The sequence below is a fragment of the Phalacrocorax carbo genome, chromosome 24 (genome assembly GCF_963921805.1).
Source record: "Phalacrocorax carbo chromosome 24, bPhaCar2.1, whole genome shotgun sequence".
Classification (NCBI taxonomy): Eukaryota; Metazoa; Chordata; class Aves; order Suliformes; family Phalacrocoracidae; genus Phalacrocorax; species Phalacrocorax carbo.
In genome coordinates, this window is record NC_087536.1 from 7,718,274 (window position 1) to 7,735,272 (window position 16,999).

Consider the following 16,999-nt stretch of genomic DNA (forward strand, 5'->3'; position numbering starts at 1 on the left):
TCTGTGTTGGTTTCTTTATTAATTCATAGTCTGGTAGCTGGTGTACAGGGAAATGATCTATACATCAGGGGCTAAGACAGGGAGATCCAAAAGGCTTGTTTCCATAACAATTAAAAAAAGGAAATAAAAGTAATTTTAAAACTTCTAAAAAGCTTCTAGTGTGCAGACTGCAGCATTCTCTAGGCTCAATGTCAGGTGCAGCCTCCCCCTACCAGCTCTACGAGCAATCCGAGCGCAAAGCAATGTCACTGCAGGTGCCTGGCACGGTTGCAGCACAGCACATTCCCTAAGGCGTTACAAGGCCAAAGCACAGGACCCACACACAACTCTACAGTGATGCTACGGAGTCAGCTGTCGCAGTGGGTCTAGGAAGGTTATTGTACACAGTAAGGGTGATGGTTGGAGAGTCTGTGCCTATATGGCTCAACTTTGGGGTGGGGGTGGAGGAGGGGTTGTTTTGCTCTCCAAGGCTAAGCTGGGTCATTTAGCTTCGCTGCAGTTAGGCTTCTTCCCAACTGCAGAGGAGCCAGGGGTGTCCTGGCAGATGCGCAACCACAGGGCTGCCTTGCCAGGGCCACCAGCCTGATGCTGGAGGTGGGCTCGTTCTGCACATGGCCACAGAGAGCAAACTCAGGGCCTGTGAAACAGGTTCGTGGCCACCTCCAGGGAAAAGAGCAGGGGGTCCCCACACCACTGTGCTACAAAGACCAGGCCCCCACGTTGGTTAGGTAAAGGACAGAGTCGGGGACCTGGGACCTACTGCCACTACCTGCATCCAGCCCTCCTGGGGTCAAGTATTGCAGCAGATTCAACCTACTGCACCCCTCAGAGTTGCCCAGGCAGCTCTGCCCTTCACTGCTCTCCTGCTGGAGCAGCTGGCCCCGGGGCTGTCCTAGCTCCCAGGGTGACTGCTTGGTCCAGGGTGCTGCAGCAGGGCATTTCCCCTGGCCAAAGCGCAGCCACCGGGAGAGCAGCCCCCCACATCTCTGGGTTTGGTCCTGGGAGGGTCAGCATCCACGGGGTCAATGGGCTATGCTCATTTGTGCCCTTGCAGGGGGGCCAGGGGACCCTGCAAAGCCCTTGCATGGGATGCGTAGTGCAGGGCTGCTGGCTTCTGCCAGCTCCTGGCTCATCTCCTGAGCAGATATTGTGCTGAGTAGAGCTAGGCACAACCCCGTGTGTGGCACAAGCATCCCCTGCTCTGTCTCACTACCCATCGTCCCTGGGCCCCAAGCACCTCAGCGCAGGCCCACAGCTTCACCCGAGCTGGAGCCAACACAAACTGGGGCTTGCACTATGGACAGACCCATGGGACTGCACCTGTGGGCCCCTCTCTTCAGGCCAGGAAGGGATCAAGCTCTGCCAGAGGGGCACAGGGCAGGGGCAGTCTGCTGCCCTTTTAGTCCTATAGTCTCCCAGCTCCATTCACCAGAGCTGCTCACGTACTCCAAAGGTTTTGCCCGTCCTGCAGCCTGAAGAGGTATTTGGGAGCAGAGCTGTTAGTGCTTTGTACATACTGCTAGAGTGTCCCTAGGGGTTTGCATAGTATTTATTGGTTCATATACACAAGGCTGATTGCTGTACAGTTTACACTTTCAACACAAGCAACGAGCTCAGTGCTCAGCCCAGAGCCCTGCCCTGGCAGGAGACATCGCACGTGCCGGGGAGAGGAAGGGCAGCCCTGCACCAGCCCCTCTGCCCAGGGCAGCTGTGCTGCCCGCAACCCTCAGCTCACACACTCCCTGGCAACTGCTGTCCTCCCCATAACCCAACACTCACTGAGTGGGATGAGAAGCAAGTCCAGCAGAGGCAGCACGGGCGATGGGGGGTCGAGCCCCTCTCCTTCCATGGTGAGCAGTGCCGTGCTGCCCCAGCCTCCCTCTTGCAGCCAGAGCGCAGGTGTGAGGATGCATTTACACACTCGGTCACATGAGGGTGGAGGCTTCTTCCCTCTCGGTTTCTGCCAGCCCAGCTCTTCCCTCCCAGAGGAGCTGAGAGGATGCCCCTGGTGCGTGCTGCTGTCTCTGGGCTCCTGGCAGCAGCGGGGCAGGGACGGAGGCCCCTCCGTCAGTTTTAAGTACTGTAGCTCATGCGTCTTGCAGTCAGTCAGTCATGCGGATAGGACGGTAAGTATGTCTCATATAGAAATCATGCCATAGCCTATAGAAACATGTACAGCCAGCCCTGCTCCCCTCCACTCTTTGCTTTCCTCTCTTCTCAGGTATGTGTCAGAACATGTGTGGAGTTCAGTGGTTTGGTGTCGAGGTGAGATCCTGGAGAGACAAGGAGACAGAGGTGGGGTTACCAGGCATTCAAGGTGGCACAGCCAGGAGAAAGGGTGGCGGCAGCCAGGTATGTGGCAGTCGCAGCCCCTTCTGCACCGTGTGGTTGTCCCACACGCACCCTTCCTGCTCCGTGGGAAAGACCCCATACATTCCTATACATTCCTAATGCACACCCTGGGCTGCTTCTGCACGTGACGGAAAACAGCAGGAGCACTGCCCCAGAGCCAGGCAGAGCCAGGGCCTGTCTGGGGAGTGGAGCAGGCAGGAGGTGTGGGGCCACGGCCTGCATGCACATATGTCCACAAACACAAGCCTCTTGACCGTCATGCACCCACAGACAGCCCACTAACACAGTGGAGAGAAGAAGTAGGACAGACAGACAGACACAGCCATGCATGTACAGCAGATGCCAGAGGACCGACTGCCCCAGCGTGGCAGCCTCCTCCCTGGCTCAGGCAGTGCCTGGCAGCTGGGGGGGGGGGGGGGGGGGGCGTGCATGCAGCACCTTCCCCCAAATGCTGCACTGCCAGCCCAGCAGTGAGCATGCAGAGAACAATGACGCAGCTGGGTCCAAGCGTGCCTTGAGCCGGGTCTAGTCGCACTCAGCAGGGATGGCGGGGGAAGCAGGGATTGCACAAGACTCAAGGGACGATCCAGTGCTCACACTGAGGATCAACAGAAGCGTCCTGGGCCAAAGACAGGTCCCCTGCCCTAAACCCCTACGAGCATCACGCTCCTGCACCCCGATGTCCACCGGCAGCGTCCTGCCTCTCCCGGCCGCAGCGGCTCCAGCGGCCCTCGCTGCCGCCCTCTCGTGCCGCGTGCGTGGCTGGCAGCGCCCCGCAAGCACGTCCCCGCAGGAGCGCTGCGAGCGGGGGCTCCGGCCATGGCCCGGGAGAGGTGTGACACCCCTCAACGTGGCTCACGGCTCTGCCGGTGCCTGGCTGCACCCCGTGGGAAGGGGAGGCGGGGGTGCCAGGCTCCAAGGCGCCTGCCACAAGGCTGCACAGCTAGTGCTCGTGGACGAAGGGGGCAGCTCTGCTCAGATCCCAGGCAAATGCTATCCACTCCCTGGAGCAGTTTTGGACAGAGATCATCCCTCTGGCCAGCATAACCAGGAGTAACAACCCCGTATCCCTGTCAGTGGGGACCATTACCCTGAGTACCAGGATGCTGTGACCGCAGTAGCAGCCCCTGGCACAGAGGCTGACCCAGTGCCAGCAGCTGGCTGGAGCATCGCTGCAGAGCGGGGCACCCTGTGCCCATTGCACCCAGGGGCAGGCCGCTGCCCACCCTCAGCACTTTGCTGCAGCACAGCAACCCCTCTCTGCAGGCTGAGAGCTGGGCACAGCCCTGTTACACCCGAGAAGGGTGTGCGTGACCAGCAGCTCAGTGCAGGCAGCAGCACAGGGAGCTGGGTAGAAGGAAGAGCAAAGGTGAGGTTACCTCAAAAGAGGCCATTTGAGGGGTCACTGCTTCCCCCTTTTCAGGCTGGCTCGTTTCACTATCTGAGCCCCCATCCTGCCCCCGGAGACCTCCAGTTTCGGGACACGCACTTGCACCTCCTCCTGAGGAAGCCGCAGGGGCAGGAAGCAGGACATCACCCAGGTGAACAGACAGACATACAGAAGAGGACAGGAGAGGGAAAGGCAGAGTCAGTTGGCAGAAGACACCAAGCAAGACAGGTGCAGTGGGCAAGAACTGCCCCTGGAAGCCTTAGAGGGGAGACAGGAGAGGAGAGCAGGGCAGAAGAAAGGATAGAAGGTAGCGGAGCCCCAGAGCCCACGAGTCCTACAGAGGCGGTGCTGGCTGCTGGCCGCAGGCAGGGTGCCTGCAAGGCAGGGCTATAAGCCACTCTGTACCTTGGCCCCCAGACTGTCCCGGTGCAGGATGGAGTATTTCATTAAGTGAGCGTCCTCAGCCTCCAGGTCTTGGGGGTCCTGCAGGGAGCCCTCCAGAATCAGCTGTTCTTGTGCCTGCCTGTCATCTGTGTCACCAGGGCTCAGCTGACGCACCACCTTCCGGATGACCTGTGGAAACCCACACGGCTGGGCATCACAGCTAGCCCCCAGACACCATGCCCCACTCCTTGCCCAGCCTGGCCCTCAACCGCACGTGCCGTGCAGCCTCTGTCCCATGGACAGGGTCTTGCCAGAGAAGTGCCATGACCATAACCAAAGTTGGTGGGATGTGGGTGCCCTGCATGGGCCCCTGGGCTGCAGGGAGAAGTAGGGCAGCCAGGCAGAGGGGAGAGGAGAAACGCTGTGGCATGCCCTTGATCACTCACCTTCTTGGTGATGATATTCCCTTGATCATCTGTGAACTGCTCCTCAGTCACCTGCTCTCCAGGGAGATGAAGGACTTCGTCCCCCTGCAGTGACAAGAGGGACATCAGGGCATTTCAGGGGGGCAAGGGGAGCCCCTTTGCAGGCAGAACAGTATACCTGACATGCACCCCACAGCCTGTCTCCTACCCTGCCCCATCCCTTCACTGCTCTCCTCTGCATCTGCCCCGGGGCTGGTGTCTCAGCTCCCTGCTCATTACCTTCACAAGGACGCGCCGGCGGACGACCCTGGTGGAGGGAGCCTCCTCGTCATCCGCCAGCCCCTGGCTCTCCCCGAGCTCCTTGTCCAGCTCGCGGTGGGCATGTTTGAGCAGGAAGCGGACAGAGCCCCTGACGATGTGCATGACGTTCTGGCAGCTGACCAGGAAGAAGGCCAGCAGCACCAGGGCGATCAGCAGCTGGGCCAGGAAAGCCCACATCCTGCCTCAGCCCGCGCAGCTGCGCGCGTGCCCCACAGGGCTGAGTCCCCCGCTCAGAGCCCGGCCATGCTATCCAGCTGGGACAGGCAAAGCTCCCGGGGCAGGAGCAGCCCTGCGGGTCTGCAGCCTGCCTGGTGCGGTGCCCTGGCTCTGCGGGAAGATCGCTGTAACCCTAGCTGCCGCAGCTCAGCTGGCTGTGGGCGGCGAGAAGGGAGCGGGCAGGTGGGGCGTCCTTTGCGCTCACAGCTTCTGTCAAAGTCATGGGGCCAGGACTGCGACAGTACCACCCGTCCCCAGCCAGGCGGTAACCAGGACAGCCCTGTCCCCCTGCTCTGTCAGCTCGCCAACAACCTGTCTTCCAGGCTGCAGCAGGAGGGCAGCGCGCAGTCCTCTGTCACGGGACGAATGAAGCCCCAGGCAGGAGCCAGGGGTTCGGGGCATTGCTAGAATGGCACGTGACTCGGGAGACGTGCACTACAGAGCTGAGCAACCACCTCTGAGCAAGGCCGTGCTGCTGGGATGGCTGTGCGTGCCCTGGCCAGGGAAAGGTGCTTGCCCTCACCTCGTACCTGCCGGCACCTTGTGGCCATGGCAGGATGCCCACCGCCCAGCCCGGCCCCCAGACCAGCTCTATTTCTGGCTTCAGCAGGCTGTTGGGCCAGCGGCCAGGGCAGATACTCAATAAGGAAGCAGGCAGGGAGGCTGGCTGGGTTATAAATGGAGAGCGAGAACTCAGCTCAGGTATCAAGCACAGCAGGCTATTCTGGGCTCGGAGGCACCCCCAGGGGCAGGGAGTGTGCCAGGAGGCTTGTGCCTCTGCTTGCACTCAGTTTGCCCAGCTGGGCTTGTAGCAGGCTCAGAAAAGGGCTATCCATAGGGTCTCCACCTCCTGTGGGGCCGGGTCTCCCTGCTTTTACCCTCACCTGCCCAAAGAAGCGGCTGTCTGCCTCCTCCCACCAGCTGCCCGTGGGGTGCTGGGGCTGCCAGTCGCTGTCCTCTGTGGAGCTGACCTGCATCAGCTCCACGGCCGGCACCAGGACCTGCTCTTGCTCCTGGCCCTGTGCCCTGGAGGCCACGGTGTGCGTTGGGAGCAGCCTTCGGGTGACCCCCTCCTGCCAGGAGCCCGCTGTCAGGTCCTGTAGGCAGGAGATAAAGGAGCCTTCTGCATTCCAGTCCCTCAGCCTGGGCACCGGAGAGGGACAGGGACAGGGAGAGAGAGACAGAGAGAGAAAGGCAGTCAGCTTTGCCATGGAGTGCTGCACCCTAAGCACCAGCCTACCTCCGGCAGGCACGCTGGTGCAGCCTGCACCCCACCAGGTACTGGGCTCCCCAGCTCACGGCACTGCTGGGAGCCCGGCACAAGCAGCACAAAATGCAGATGCACAAAGGGCGCAGACCTCCGCCCTGCCATGCTCCCTCCCTGCCCACCCCACAGCCTCGCAGCCTGGCTGTGAGGGTCTAAGGCAACGCTGTGGAGCATCACTGGGCTCTGCCAGGGACCTCACGGGACCGATGCCACTGAGGACACTGGAGGATGCAGCCCAGGCTGAGATGGCTCCAGTAAGCACAACCTACATGCAGGGCCTGCCGTCCCTCCCAGGAGCTCTGCAAGGAGCCCCCCCAGAGCATCTCCAGAGAGGTGCAAGGCACTCGGCCCAAGCCACTGCACCGTCTGCTGGGGATGCCTGGGCTCCACAGCTGGAGACCAGCAGAGAAGCAAGCAAAGCTGGGAGATTATTGCAGCTGGCCCAGCACAGGGCAATAGCTGGCGAAGCAGTTCTGCTCCCCTCCCATGGCCACCTCAGTGCCCCAGGCCACACTACCTGTCTGTGCTCTTCTCCGTGACGTGGCTAATGGTAGGTGATGCTGTGATCCTGGCTTGCACCTTCTGCTGCACTGAAACAAAAGAGACTTCACTCTCTGGGTCCTGCTCCCTAGTCCCGGGCTGGCGATCACCGGCTGACATCTTCCCCTCTGGCCTCTGCCCCTCCTCCTGCTCTAGAAGGTCAATCAAGCCATTCATGGCATCTGAGTCCACTGTATCATCCTCAACCAGGTCCATAGAGCCCATGTGGTCTGGGCCATGCGTGTCTGCCAGAAGCTGCCCTGGGAACCGGCCTTCGCTTGTGGCATCCGAGTCCTCGGCCTTGCTGCACTCCAGAGAGGAGTCCTCAGCAGTCACCAGCGAGGGGGTGAGCCCCGAGGACCACACCTGTATGTCGGACATCTCCATCAGGGCATCCTGCTCTGTGGCAGCCATGGGGATAGCATCCATGATGGCCACCTCATTCCAGTACTGGTCGGCACGCAGCGGGGATGGCAGCGTGTAATGCAGGGAGGCGGGGGACAGCAGCTCGTCCTGCAGCGAAGCGTAACCTATATGGGCAGACAGAGGCAACATCTCCAGCAGCCGTCTCACGCACGCACGCACAAGCACAGTGGGACGAGAAGGGAAACAGCCTCCAGGAGGGTGCCTGCCCCAAGGACAGCAATGGTCATGCCACTGACCCCAGCAGTCGCGCTGAGCAGGGCTGCACTCACAGCAGCTGCTGCCTTTGCACAGTCCCTGCAAGTGCTGCCATGCCTCCCTTTGAGTCCTGGGGCTGGTTCACTCCCTGCAGGGAGGACTGGCCTGGGGTCCACATGATGCCCCATCCACACTGCAGGACACAGTGCCCTCTTTGGTACCCTGCTCTGTCAACCCCCGGGTCCCTGCCCACAGCCCCCATCCAGCATCAGCTGGCTGGCCATCAGCCTGGCGTTCAGGTCTGACAGGCACCGACTCCCAAAGTCAAGCCCTCTCCACAGCACAGAGGAACAGGCTGGAAGTAGTACCATGAGCCAGGAAGGATGGCCCTGGTACATGTCACGCAACCCCAGGGCCCTGCGGGGATGCAGCCACGACCCCACAACCCTGTCGGTGTCTCTGGGGCTACAAGCTGTTGTCACATCCTCATTGGGGTCACGTGCACAGCCCAGGCACACTGATACAGACTGCAGCCAAGCCAGGCACTCCCACCCTCGCAGGTGGCTTTGCTCAGCCTTGTTCAGCTCTGAGCCACTAGCCTCTCTTCCATACCCCCAGAGATCAGCAGCGAAGCCTTTGAGAGACGCCTTTGAGAGAACATTGGACTTGATGATCTTAGAGGTCTCTTCCAACCTTAATGACTCTATGAGTGTTTCTGCTCCCCAGGCAGCCAGGGATTGCTAACCACAGCTGAGGCACGGGGAACAGCTGGGACCCCCAGCACAGAAAGGGCACCTCTCCCCTGCGTGGGTGCCTGGTGCGGGGGGCAAGCAGTGCAGGGCCAGCGAGAGAAGGAGCGCAGGTCAGTGCAGGAGGAGAAGGGCTGGGGTGGCCGCCTGCAAGCACAGCAGCCATGAGAGCGGCAGTCCCTGGTGACATGCAGTCGCTGGAGCAGGACGTGGCTCCTGGAGGGCTCAGCTGAGGTGGAGACAGTGGAGACAGGCAGTGGAGGAAGATGAGAGAAGGAGAGGCCAGGATGAGCTCAGAGGAGAGAGGTGACAAGAAGTGACCCACAGGAGTGCCCACACCTGACGGCGCTAGGTGGCATGTTTGAGAGAGCAGAACAAGGGGAGAGGGAGAGAGGGAGAGAGCAATGAGCCAGTGCTGCACAGGCAGCACCACAATACAAGGCTGCAGCAGCACAAAGCCCTGTCTTTGCCTGGTGCACCGGGTCCCTGACAGCCCACGCTGCAGCTGACCCCGGCTGGGTCCCTGCACCCAGGCATGCTCCGCCTGGGACCCAGCCCTGGTGCACCACCACAGCCGGACAGCCACGTCTCTGTGAGCTCTCTGGCCACGGCTCAGCTCACACAGCCAGGAGCACTTCTCGCTGGCATATCGGGGTAAGGAACACGTGTCTGCCCCACCTGGAGAGCTTCTGAGAAGGCAGTATGGCAGGGCCAAGCTTACCGCAGCATAAGCCCCAGCGAAGAGGCTACATCTGTCAGCAACGCCTTGTGCCCACTGAGCTCCCAGCGGGCCACCGGCGCACCCTAGTCAGACAAGATATCAGCTCCGATCTGTCTGCGTGGACACTGCGCCTGGGGCCCTCCTGCGGTCCCTGCCAGAAGCTGGGACTCACCATTCATCTGGGACGGCGAGAGGGAGTAGTCTCTGTCCATGTAGCGCCAGCTGCCCTTCAGGCTGCGGCTCTGTCGGCCAGAGCCCTCCAGCGTGTTGACAATCTCACTGCGGTCAATGTTCCTCAGCGCTGTGTACAGATTCTCGACTGCAGGGGGAAGGCAGTGTCAGCAAACTGGTCACTGGGGGAACACAGCCAGGCCCCAGACACCCTCCAGGTGGGCAGGTGTACATGAACCAGCCGCTGACCCGCGAGCACACGCGTGCTGCTCTGCGCAGCCAGCCCTGCCACCTCCACGCCTGTAACAGGGCACCGCAGGTACTCACTCTTGACGCTCTTGCCCTCGCGGCTGACCCAGAGGTTAAGTAAGGCTACGCTCTGCTCCAGCAGGGAGTTGGGGTTCTCCACACGTATCCTGTTGATGTCATCCACCCCAAACTGCAGCTCACGGGCCAGCTCTGGGGGAGACACCACATGTCAGCATCGCACCCTCCGGCGCCCACCACCGGCTCCCGAGCCAAAAAGGCTAGAGATGTTGTGAAGGGCTCGGCTAGAACCAGCACAGTGACCCTCCATCACATACAGCTGAACACAGCAGAACATGCAGGAGCAGGGGCTGGGACAGGGCAGAGGCTGAAGCCCCTCTGCCCAGGCTGGCTGTGACCAGCATAGCAGCATCTCACGCTAAGGAGAAGCGCGGGTACTGCCATTGGGTGTGTGGCTGCAACGACAGCGCGGGGCCTCCAAGAGCAGCAGCAATACGTATGACAGAACAAACCCGTAGCCTGGTACCTGTGCACGCGCGTGTGAATGCATGCACAGCTGCAAGACGGTTCAGCTCAATGCCACGGTATGCCCACAGTTTAGCAGAGCTGCTGGGAGGCTAGGCCAGCCTGCCAGAGGTGCTAGTGCACACTGCCTGCACGCACACCAACCAGTCCAGCTCCCCGGACAGTGTAAAGCATATTCACTCCACCATGCTGCATGTTTCTAGCCTTCCTAAGTGTCAGCTTTCCAAGGAGCTTTGTGCAGCCTCAGAGCCATCAGGTATGGACTCACCAGCCCAGCTGAGGCCCAGCTGTTCTGCTATGTCGACCATCTTCTGGTCTGTCTTGTCCGTGCTGCTCAGAGAGCCTGGAGGAGAAGGGGTCACAGCTTCAGCTGCATGGGACCCTGCACCAGTGTGGAAAGGGGAAAGGGGTGCTGGCTGTGTGGGTCTTGCAGCCCTGTAGGGATGGCACTGCCCCGCAGGCAGGGCCAAGGAAACCCTCAGAGAAAGGGAAGCTGCCATGAACAGTCCCAGCAGGCTGCGTACCGAAACTGGTCTCACTTAGGATGCTGTATCGCTCCCTCAGAGATAACGGCGTCAGTGTCCTCCTCCGCTCCTCGGTGCCGCTTCCCTGTGAGAGTGTGGACAAGCCAAGCAGTCATTGGCTTGAAAAGAGGGCAGCAGCTCTGCCCTGGCACCACTGCTTCTCCCGCAGCCCCAGAGTGGCACGGCATGGCCACATGGAGCAGCTGAGGAAGAAAAGCTGACAGCGAGGGCTGTCTCTTGCACCAGGGGGAGGGATGGACCCCCCCATGCCCCCTCCCAGAGGTGCCAGAGACCCAGCACTGACCTTGGCGCAGGGTGGTATGCTGATGTTCAGGTGGCAGAGCACATGCTGGAGGTCCTCATATTTCATGGCCTTACGCAGGAAAGACAGGGAGCCGCTGGCTTCCCGGCTGCTGTCCCGAACCTGAGCACCGAGAGCCCGGTTAGGCAGCCTGGCGCAGGGCAGGCGCAGGGGCCCCAGCTGCAGCCCAGCCCTGCACCCTGCCGTTACCTTGATGGGGATGGCGAGGCGATTTTCCCGGAAGGACTGGAAGAGGAAGGTGCGGGGCTGAGTGGCCTTCTTGACAGGCACCAGGTTTCCTGAGAGCTCGACATGCAAAGGCATCCCTTCTACCACCTGGCAGGGAGGGGAAAACAGGCTCAGACACTGCACAGAGCTGCTTCTCCTGCCCCTGGACAGGGCAGGTAACCCCGACTCTTCTCCCCAGGGCCAGGGCCAGGTCCCTCCACTGGCATTAGTCTCCCCTCGCTTGGGCAGCCTTTTCCCTGCAGTCCCCCACGCATGCTGCTGGGAACTAACCTCAATGTCCCTGCTACGGGCCACCTCAGTGAAGTTTTCATGCTGCTCCAACGTCTTGTCAACCTTGTCATCAGTCATGCAGTAGCAGCGCAGCCGGCCTTCCCGTGCATCATTCATCTTGGCAAACACCACGAATTTGGCCATGTAGGGCACGGCCGCCAGCTCCTTGTACAGCATTGTGGCAAAGTGCACGGCCTCGGCTGTGCGCGGGCAGTCGGCCAGCCAGAACCTGTGGGAGGGCTGGGTCGGGGCGCTGCTGGGCACGTTTCCCAGGGGCACCCGGAGAGCTGCCCCCCGCCCCAACAGCAAACTGCACCACAGAGCGTGCCCCAAGAGCTCTGGGTACAGGAGCAGCCCTATCCATGATGGGGACACACCCAAGCACAAAGAACGGCCTCTTGCCTCTGCACACCCAGTTGTGTTGTTTCCTGACAGGTGCCAAGGCAGCATGGGGGTCTCAAGGCTGGAGGCAACTGCCCCGCACATGGGAATGGGGCAGCACTGCAATAAGCACGGGGGCAGGAGGCTGCACCCCAAGAGGGCCCAAGGAGAAGCAGATGTCCCCAGATGAGCACATGCTCGCCCAGGACTCACCTGGCAGACACATTGGTCGTAAAGTTAGCACACTCATTTTCATAGACCAGCTTCGTAGTGCCTGTTATGTCTTCCCACTGGGCTTGGGCCGTCCCTCCTGCAGCAGAAAGCAAGGGTGAGAACACTGCCTTTCCATAAGCCTGGGGTCTGCATCCCCCGGGGATTTGCTCTCTCCACTGCTGTGACCTCTCGTTAGCTCCCAGGAGTTGCATCCCACTGAGGCGGCCCAGCCTGCCCCCACCAGAGACCGTGCTTGCCTGCACAGCAGGGGTTGCCAGCCTCACCGATCACACTGCAGAGCAGGCGCAGGCTGGTGGTGTCACCCTCGCCGCTGTCTCGGGGATTGTCCTTCCAGGATGGTGGCAGTGGGATGCGGAGGCCAATGGGGCGGTGGAACTTCCTCCGGCGTGGCTCCACCGTGACGATGGGGCTGAAGGTTGCCTGGTTCCCCAGCAGCTTAGTCACCAGCTCATCAGGCACGGGCTGCGCCTGCAGGTAGCACAACCATGGGCATCAGGGCTGTTTTTCCCCTGGGCTGGGGCACAGCCTGGGCCTGCTTCCTACCCCTGCCTGCAGGAGCCCAGCTGGGCCCTGGGCCAGGCTCTCCAGGGCTCACCTGCAGGGCCAGCCTCACTCTCTTGGTGACAGCAGTGTCTGGGAAGGTGGCCTGTACCATGGGCACCAGTGTGCTTTTCAAACACCCTCCCTCGGGGCCGATCATATCGCAGTCCTGGCAAATCCGGGACATGACCACGAAGTAGAGCGGGAAGTCAGTGGTGATGATGCGGCAGACCCTCTTCTTGTCCAGCTCCTCCTGGCTCTCCATCTCTGCAAGGGCAGCACAGCCATCAAGGCTCGCACACCAAGCCCACAGCTGTCATCCACCGCCCTCCCGAGCTGCACCGGCCATGCCATGCTCAGCCCCATCCCACCACCCGGGCTGGCCGCAGTCTTGCCTGTGGGGAGCCGCATGGTGCCGAGCCCCCACCTGCCTGGCATGCTCACCCTCATCCATGCCGTTGAGCAGCTGGTCCATGTAGCTCTCCTCATAGCGGTTGCGATGCTCCTTCCAGACAGAGCCATTCTCGCTGCGCAACACCACCAGCTCACGGTCTCCACGCCCATACGAGGCAAAGTGCGGGATCTCCACAATGACGGGGCTGCAGACAGCACAGGAAGGGTGCTTGCACCCACACGCTGCTGCTGGGACATGCAGGCAGCAAGGTGGTGCTGGGCAGAGCACCTGCCCGTGCCGTACAGCTGCCGGAGGAGGAAACAGGGCTCTGTGCATGGCAGGACTGTGCTGGTCAGAGCTTTTCCGACCACAGCACAGCCACTGCTCTGTTATGCTGGAATGACCCACTCCAGAAACATGCTGCATTTGGCCGGAGGTGGGATCTCTCCTGCACCAGACCCCCAGAAGCAGAGATGAGCACAGGTCTTGCCCCAGCTGGCAGAGACTCCAGAGGAGCCCAGATCCATCCCCAGTCCTGAGGGATGGCCCCGGTGCGGGAAGCCCCATCTGCTCTGTTCCCAGCTGTGCTCACCTGAGGAACTGGGCACCAGCGGGCCCCAGGGCGATGATCCGGCTGGCCAGACCCTCCTCCTCGGCCAGTGGTGGGGGTGCAGGCAGCTTTTGGGGCTTCACCAGGCGGCAGGTGATGCGGGTCGGTGCAGCGCAGGCACGGGGCGGGATGACCACACGTAGTCCGTGGTGCCGGCTGCCCCGCATGGACCCGCCGCGCGCATCCACCATGAAGCTCACCAGGAACCTGGAGGTGGAGGTATGGGCAGGTGGGCACCCTGCGGCCAGCTCATGCGCAGAGTGTGCACATGCCGCACAGGCTGGGCACTCACCCTGTGTGCACAGGGCTGGCCACTGGGCTGATGTTATCCGAGGTCTCAGTGGCGGGGCTGCTGGGGATCAGGGAGTCCTCGTCGAACTCCTTGGAGGGCTGTGTAAGGCAGGGAAGAGCCCCCATGGGCACAGGGTCCTATTTGGGGGTGCTGTACCTGCCCACTCCTCCACGGTCTCACAGCCGTCCCTGGGCAGTCCCAAACCACCGGGTCCATCCCCACCACCCATGCCACGTTTTGACTGTGTGGTGATGGGGGGTGGGGATCCCCCTGGCAGGGAATGCCTGGGGGGCCGTGGCAGGCTGTGTCTCATGCTCACCTCCTGTGGGGACACCGAGGGTGCATGCAGCAGGCTGACTTGCTCAGCTTCTGTCTCCACAGGCCCTACCTGCTCAGTCTCCTCCGCTCTGGTCACCACAGTCTCAGGTGGGACACAGGGGACCTGCAGGATAGCTGGAGACTCCACCCTGGCAGGAGAGAGCAGTGACAGCCACTGAAGTGGCAGGTCTGGGCCCCTCAGCCCCCGGCCGTTCCCAGGGAGTCCCGGGTCCGCTGGACAAAGACACACTCAGCAGCGAACCCATGTCCTGGTGCAGGAGCAATCCCAGCTAGCTTTGCCTGCTGTGCTAGCCGGTGGGGGCTGAGGGATCCACTCCCTGCCCAGAGCTGTCCCTGCCCCGCTGGCATCCCAGCCTAGCACCAGGCTGGCCCCATGCCCTGTACCTGCTCCCTCCCCACCATCCAGTGCCTCTTACGTTTGCTCCAGTGTCGTCACGATCTCAAACTCCAGCATCTCCCTCTTGCCCTCCTGGTCCCTGGGATCAGGTGTCCTGGACTTTGGTGCCATCAGCTCCTCCTCTGAAACCGAGAGCTGGCTCAGCACGCAGAGAGGCAGAAGGACAAGGGAGCACAGATGTCCAGCCCTTGCCCCCATCCCTCCTCAGGGTTGGAGCCCATCACTGCTCCCACTGCTGGCCACACACACTCGTCCCCTGGTCTCAGCCAGCCACGGGGTGGCTTTGCCCTCTGCCAGATGGGGTCTGCTGGCAGGGGCAAGGCCCGTGCTGTGGGTCAGTGGGACAGGAGCTGTGGTAGCTGACAGGAGCCTCAGCTGCTAGCTGACACCTTTCCCACAGCCCTAAGCACAGAACAGAGCCTGCTGGGGACACCCTGCTGTTGGATGCTGGGGACAGGAGCGTAGGCAGGGCTGGGGATGTGGGAAGGACACCCTAACACTGCCGAGTGCGTCTGTGCACCCCCCTCATAGGCACAAGCCCAGCCAGCGCTGCCGGCTGGCCCAATTAACACCTGCTAAGGAGTTCACCGGGTTTCGGCTCTCTGCAGTGCCCTATGGGAGGGAGTCCAGCACCTCCCAAAGCAGGGCGAGGGCCCCAGTGATGGGGAGGAGACCACAGCAGCACGGAGACCCTTGAGCACTCAGGTTCATCCCTGCCCTGGCCAGGACGAGACGGGGCAGTTGTGGAGGGGCACTGGAGCTGGGCACAGAATCGGGCTCCTCCGCCTACCAGGGACAGAGCCTGGGGCCAACAGGGAGCCAGGGCTCCCCCGCCGCGGGGACACGGCCCCATTCATGCAGTCACACCACAGCAAGCAGCATGGACACAGATGGGCAGGGTGGCAGGGCCTGCGCTGGATAGCACCAGCCCAGCAGCGAGGCTCAGCGGATGGATGTGGCGTGCGGATGGTTAGTGGCCATGGGGTGAGATGGGCCATTGAGCTAGGGCAGGGGGACACATTTCATACCCATTACTGTGACATGAGCGGTGCCTGCAAAGTAAGAAGAGGCAAAGGTGAGGTCTTGGTGGGGGTGAGCAGGAGCAGACCAGCTGCTGCGCGGCTGGGAGCTGGTACCACCCTGCAGAGTAGGGCACGGTGGGAGGCTCTGCACGCCCAAGGGCTCTCTGCACACTGTCCCTGGGGCATGGGACCATGGAGAGGTCCAGGCATATCCCTCCTGCACAGCACAGGGAAGAACCCGAGTCAGGAGGTGCCACCCCAGGAGTCTGGTGGGCTCCCCTTGTCCTCTCCACAAGACCGCTGTGGGGCCACACAACTCCCCCACCCTGGCTGGCAGGAGCACCAGTGCCTGTCCACGGGGCTGCTTCCTGCCACACTGGCCCAGCCGGCAGATCGCTGGGATGGTGCAACCCACTCCGGCCCCTCACCTTCATCCTCTGACACATCCAGAATCTCATCTACAGTCTCCGGGAAGCTCATGCGGTGCTTGTCGCTGACTGACTGCGGGAGCAGAGAGGAGTCAGAGGAGGCCAGCCCTTCACTGTGCAGCCACCTGCAGCCCCCTCCTCACGCCTGGGCCAGGCACCCGGCTGTCAGCGCTGGCCCTGCCCAGCTGCCCTCAGGGGACCTCTGCCTGGCGGCTCCCAGCCCCAGCCCTCCTCCTCAGGGCACGGTCCCCGTCGCCAGGGGCTCACCGGGATGTCGGTTTCCTCTGTGACGATCTTGAGCACGTCTGTGACGGAAATATAGCCGAGCCGCTTTGCGATGGCCAGGGGAGTCGTGCCGTTCTGTGCAGGGAGGAAGGACTCGGTCAGCAGCAGCCACAGGGACGCCTGGGCAGGCACCTGAGCTTGCCATGGGGTGAGGAGCTGTGGGCAAGTGCTATACTCACTGTGCTGATCTCATTGGGAGAGGCACCGTGCTTCAGCAGCAGTGTCACAACGTCCGTGTGGCCCTGCTGTGCCGCCTGGTGCAGAGGGGTGTAGCCCAGCTGCAGGGGAGGACAGAAGGTGCTGCCATCAGTTCTGGCAGTCTGCTGCCCCAGAAATGTCCCCAGCCTCACACTGTGCTTCGTGCCTGGAGCACGAGGGCGGCTGCCTCTTTACCCAGCATTTGCCCAGGGCTGTAGATAGACTACAGCAGCTTCCAGCCATGGAGACAGGAGGGCTTGGAGCAATGCTGGGGGGAGAAGTGGAAGCAGGGAGGGAGGCTAAGCCTTCCCCATCAACCTGCATGGTATTGCCCAGGGCAGACAGGTCCTTGGAGCACAGGACAACTCTGTACCTTAGTTTTGGCATTGACATCAGCCTGGTGCTGCAGCAAAAACTTCACCAGCTTGATGTTCCCATAGTGGCTGGCCACGTGCAGCGGGGTATAGCCCATCTGAAAGAAGAGATCAGGTCTCAGCCTGCCCTCGGCGCTTCCTGCCCTTCTGGCTTGGGTATGCTCATCCCATGGGCAAGCCCCCATGGATGAAGGATGGGGCATGTGTGCGGG

General features: G+C 61.8%; 1 protein-coding gene across 10 annotated transcripts in view; it reads right to left on the minus strand.

Annotated features, from left to right (window-relative positions):
• ANK1 (ankyrin 1) overlaps nt 1-16,999 on the minus strand; it is a 55,198-nt gene continuing 38,199 nt past the window's right edge. For 5 of the 10 annotated variants that reach the window (XM_064472738.1, XM_064472735.1, XM_064472732.1 and 2 more), the window contains 25 exons: nt 16,787-16,885; nt 16,395-16,493; nt 16,198-16,290; nt 15,931-16,003; nt 15,509-15,532; nt 14,500-14,602; nt 14,064-14,211; nt 13,745-13,842; nt 13,435-13,659; nt 12,893-13,047; nt 12,504-12,715; nt 12,172-12,376; nt 11,888-11,984; nt 11,294-11,522; nt 10,985-11,110; nt 10,778-10,897; nt 10,474-10,558; nt 10,218-10,331; nt 9,485-9,616; nt 9,159-9,305; nt 6,873-7,425; nt 5,973-6,231; nt 4,573-4,656; nt 4,148-4,315; nt 1-2,273 (listed from right to left, as the gene is read on the minus strand). In XM_064472738.1, coding sequence (XP_064328808.1) covers nt 2,247-2,273; nt 4,148-4,315; nt 4,573-4,656; nt 5,973-6,231; nt 6,873-7,425; nt 9,159-9,305; nt 9,485-9,616; nt 10,218-10,331; nt 10,474-10,558; nt 10,778-10,897; nt 10,985-11,110; nt 11,294-11,522; nt 11,888-11,984; nt 12,172-12,376; nt 12,504-12,715; nt 12,893-13,047; nt 13,435-13,659; nt 13,745-13,842; nt 14,064-14,211; nt 14,500-14,602; nt 15,509-15,532; nt 15,931-16,003; nt 16,198-16,290; nt 16,395-16,493; nt 16,787-16,885 — 3,675 coding nt within the window. In that variant the 3' untranslated portion in view covers nt 1-2,246. The other 5 variants (XM_064472734.1, XM_064472741.1, XM_064472733.1 and 2 more) reach the window with 5 other exon arrangements.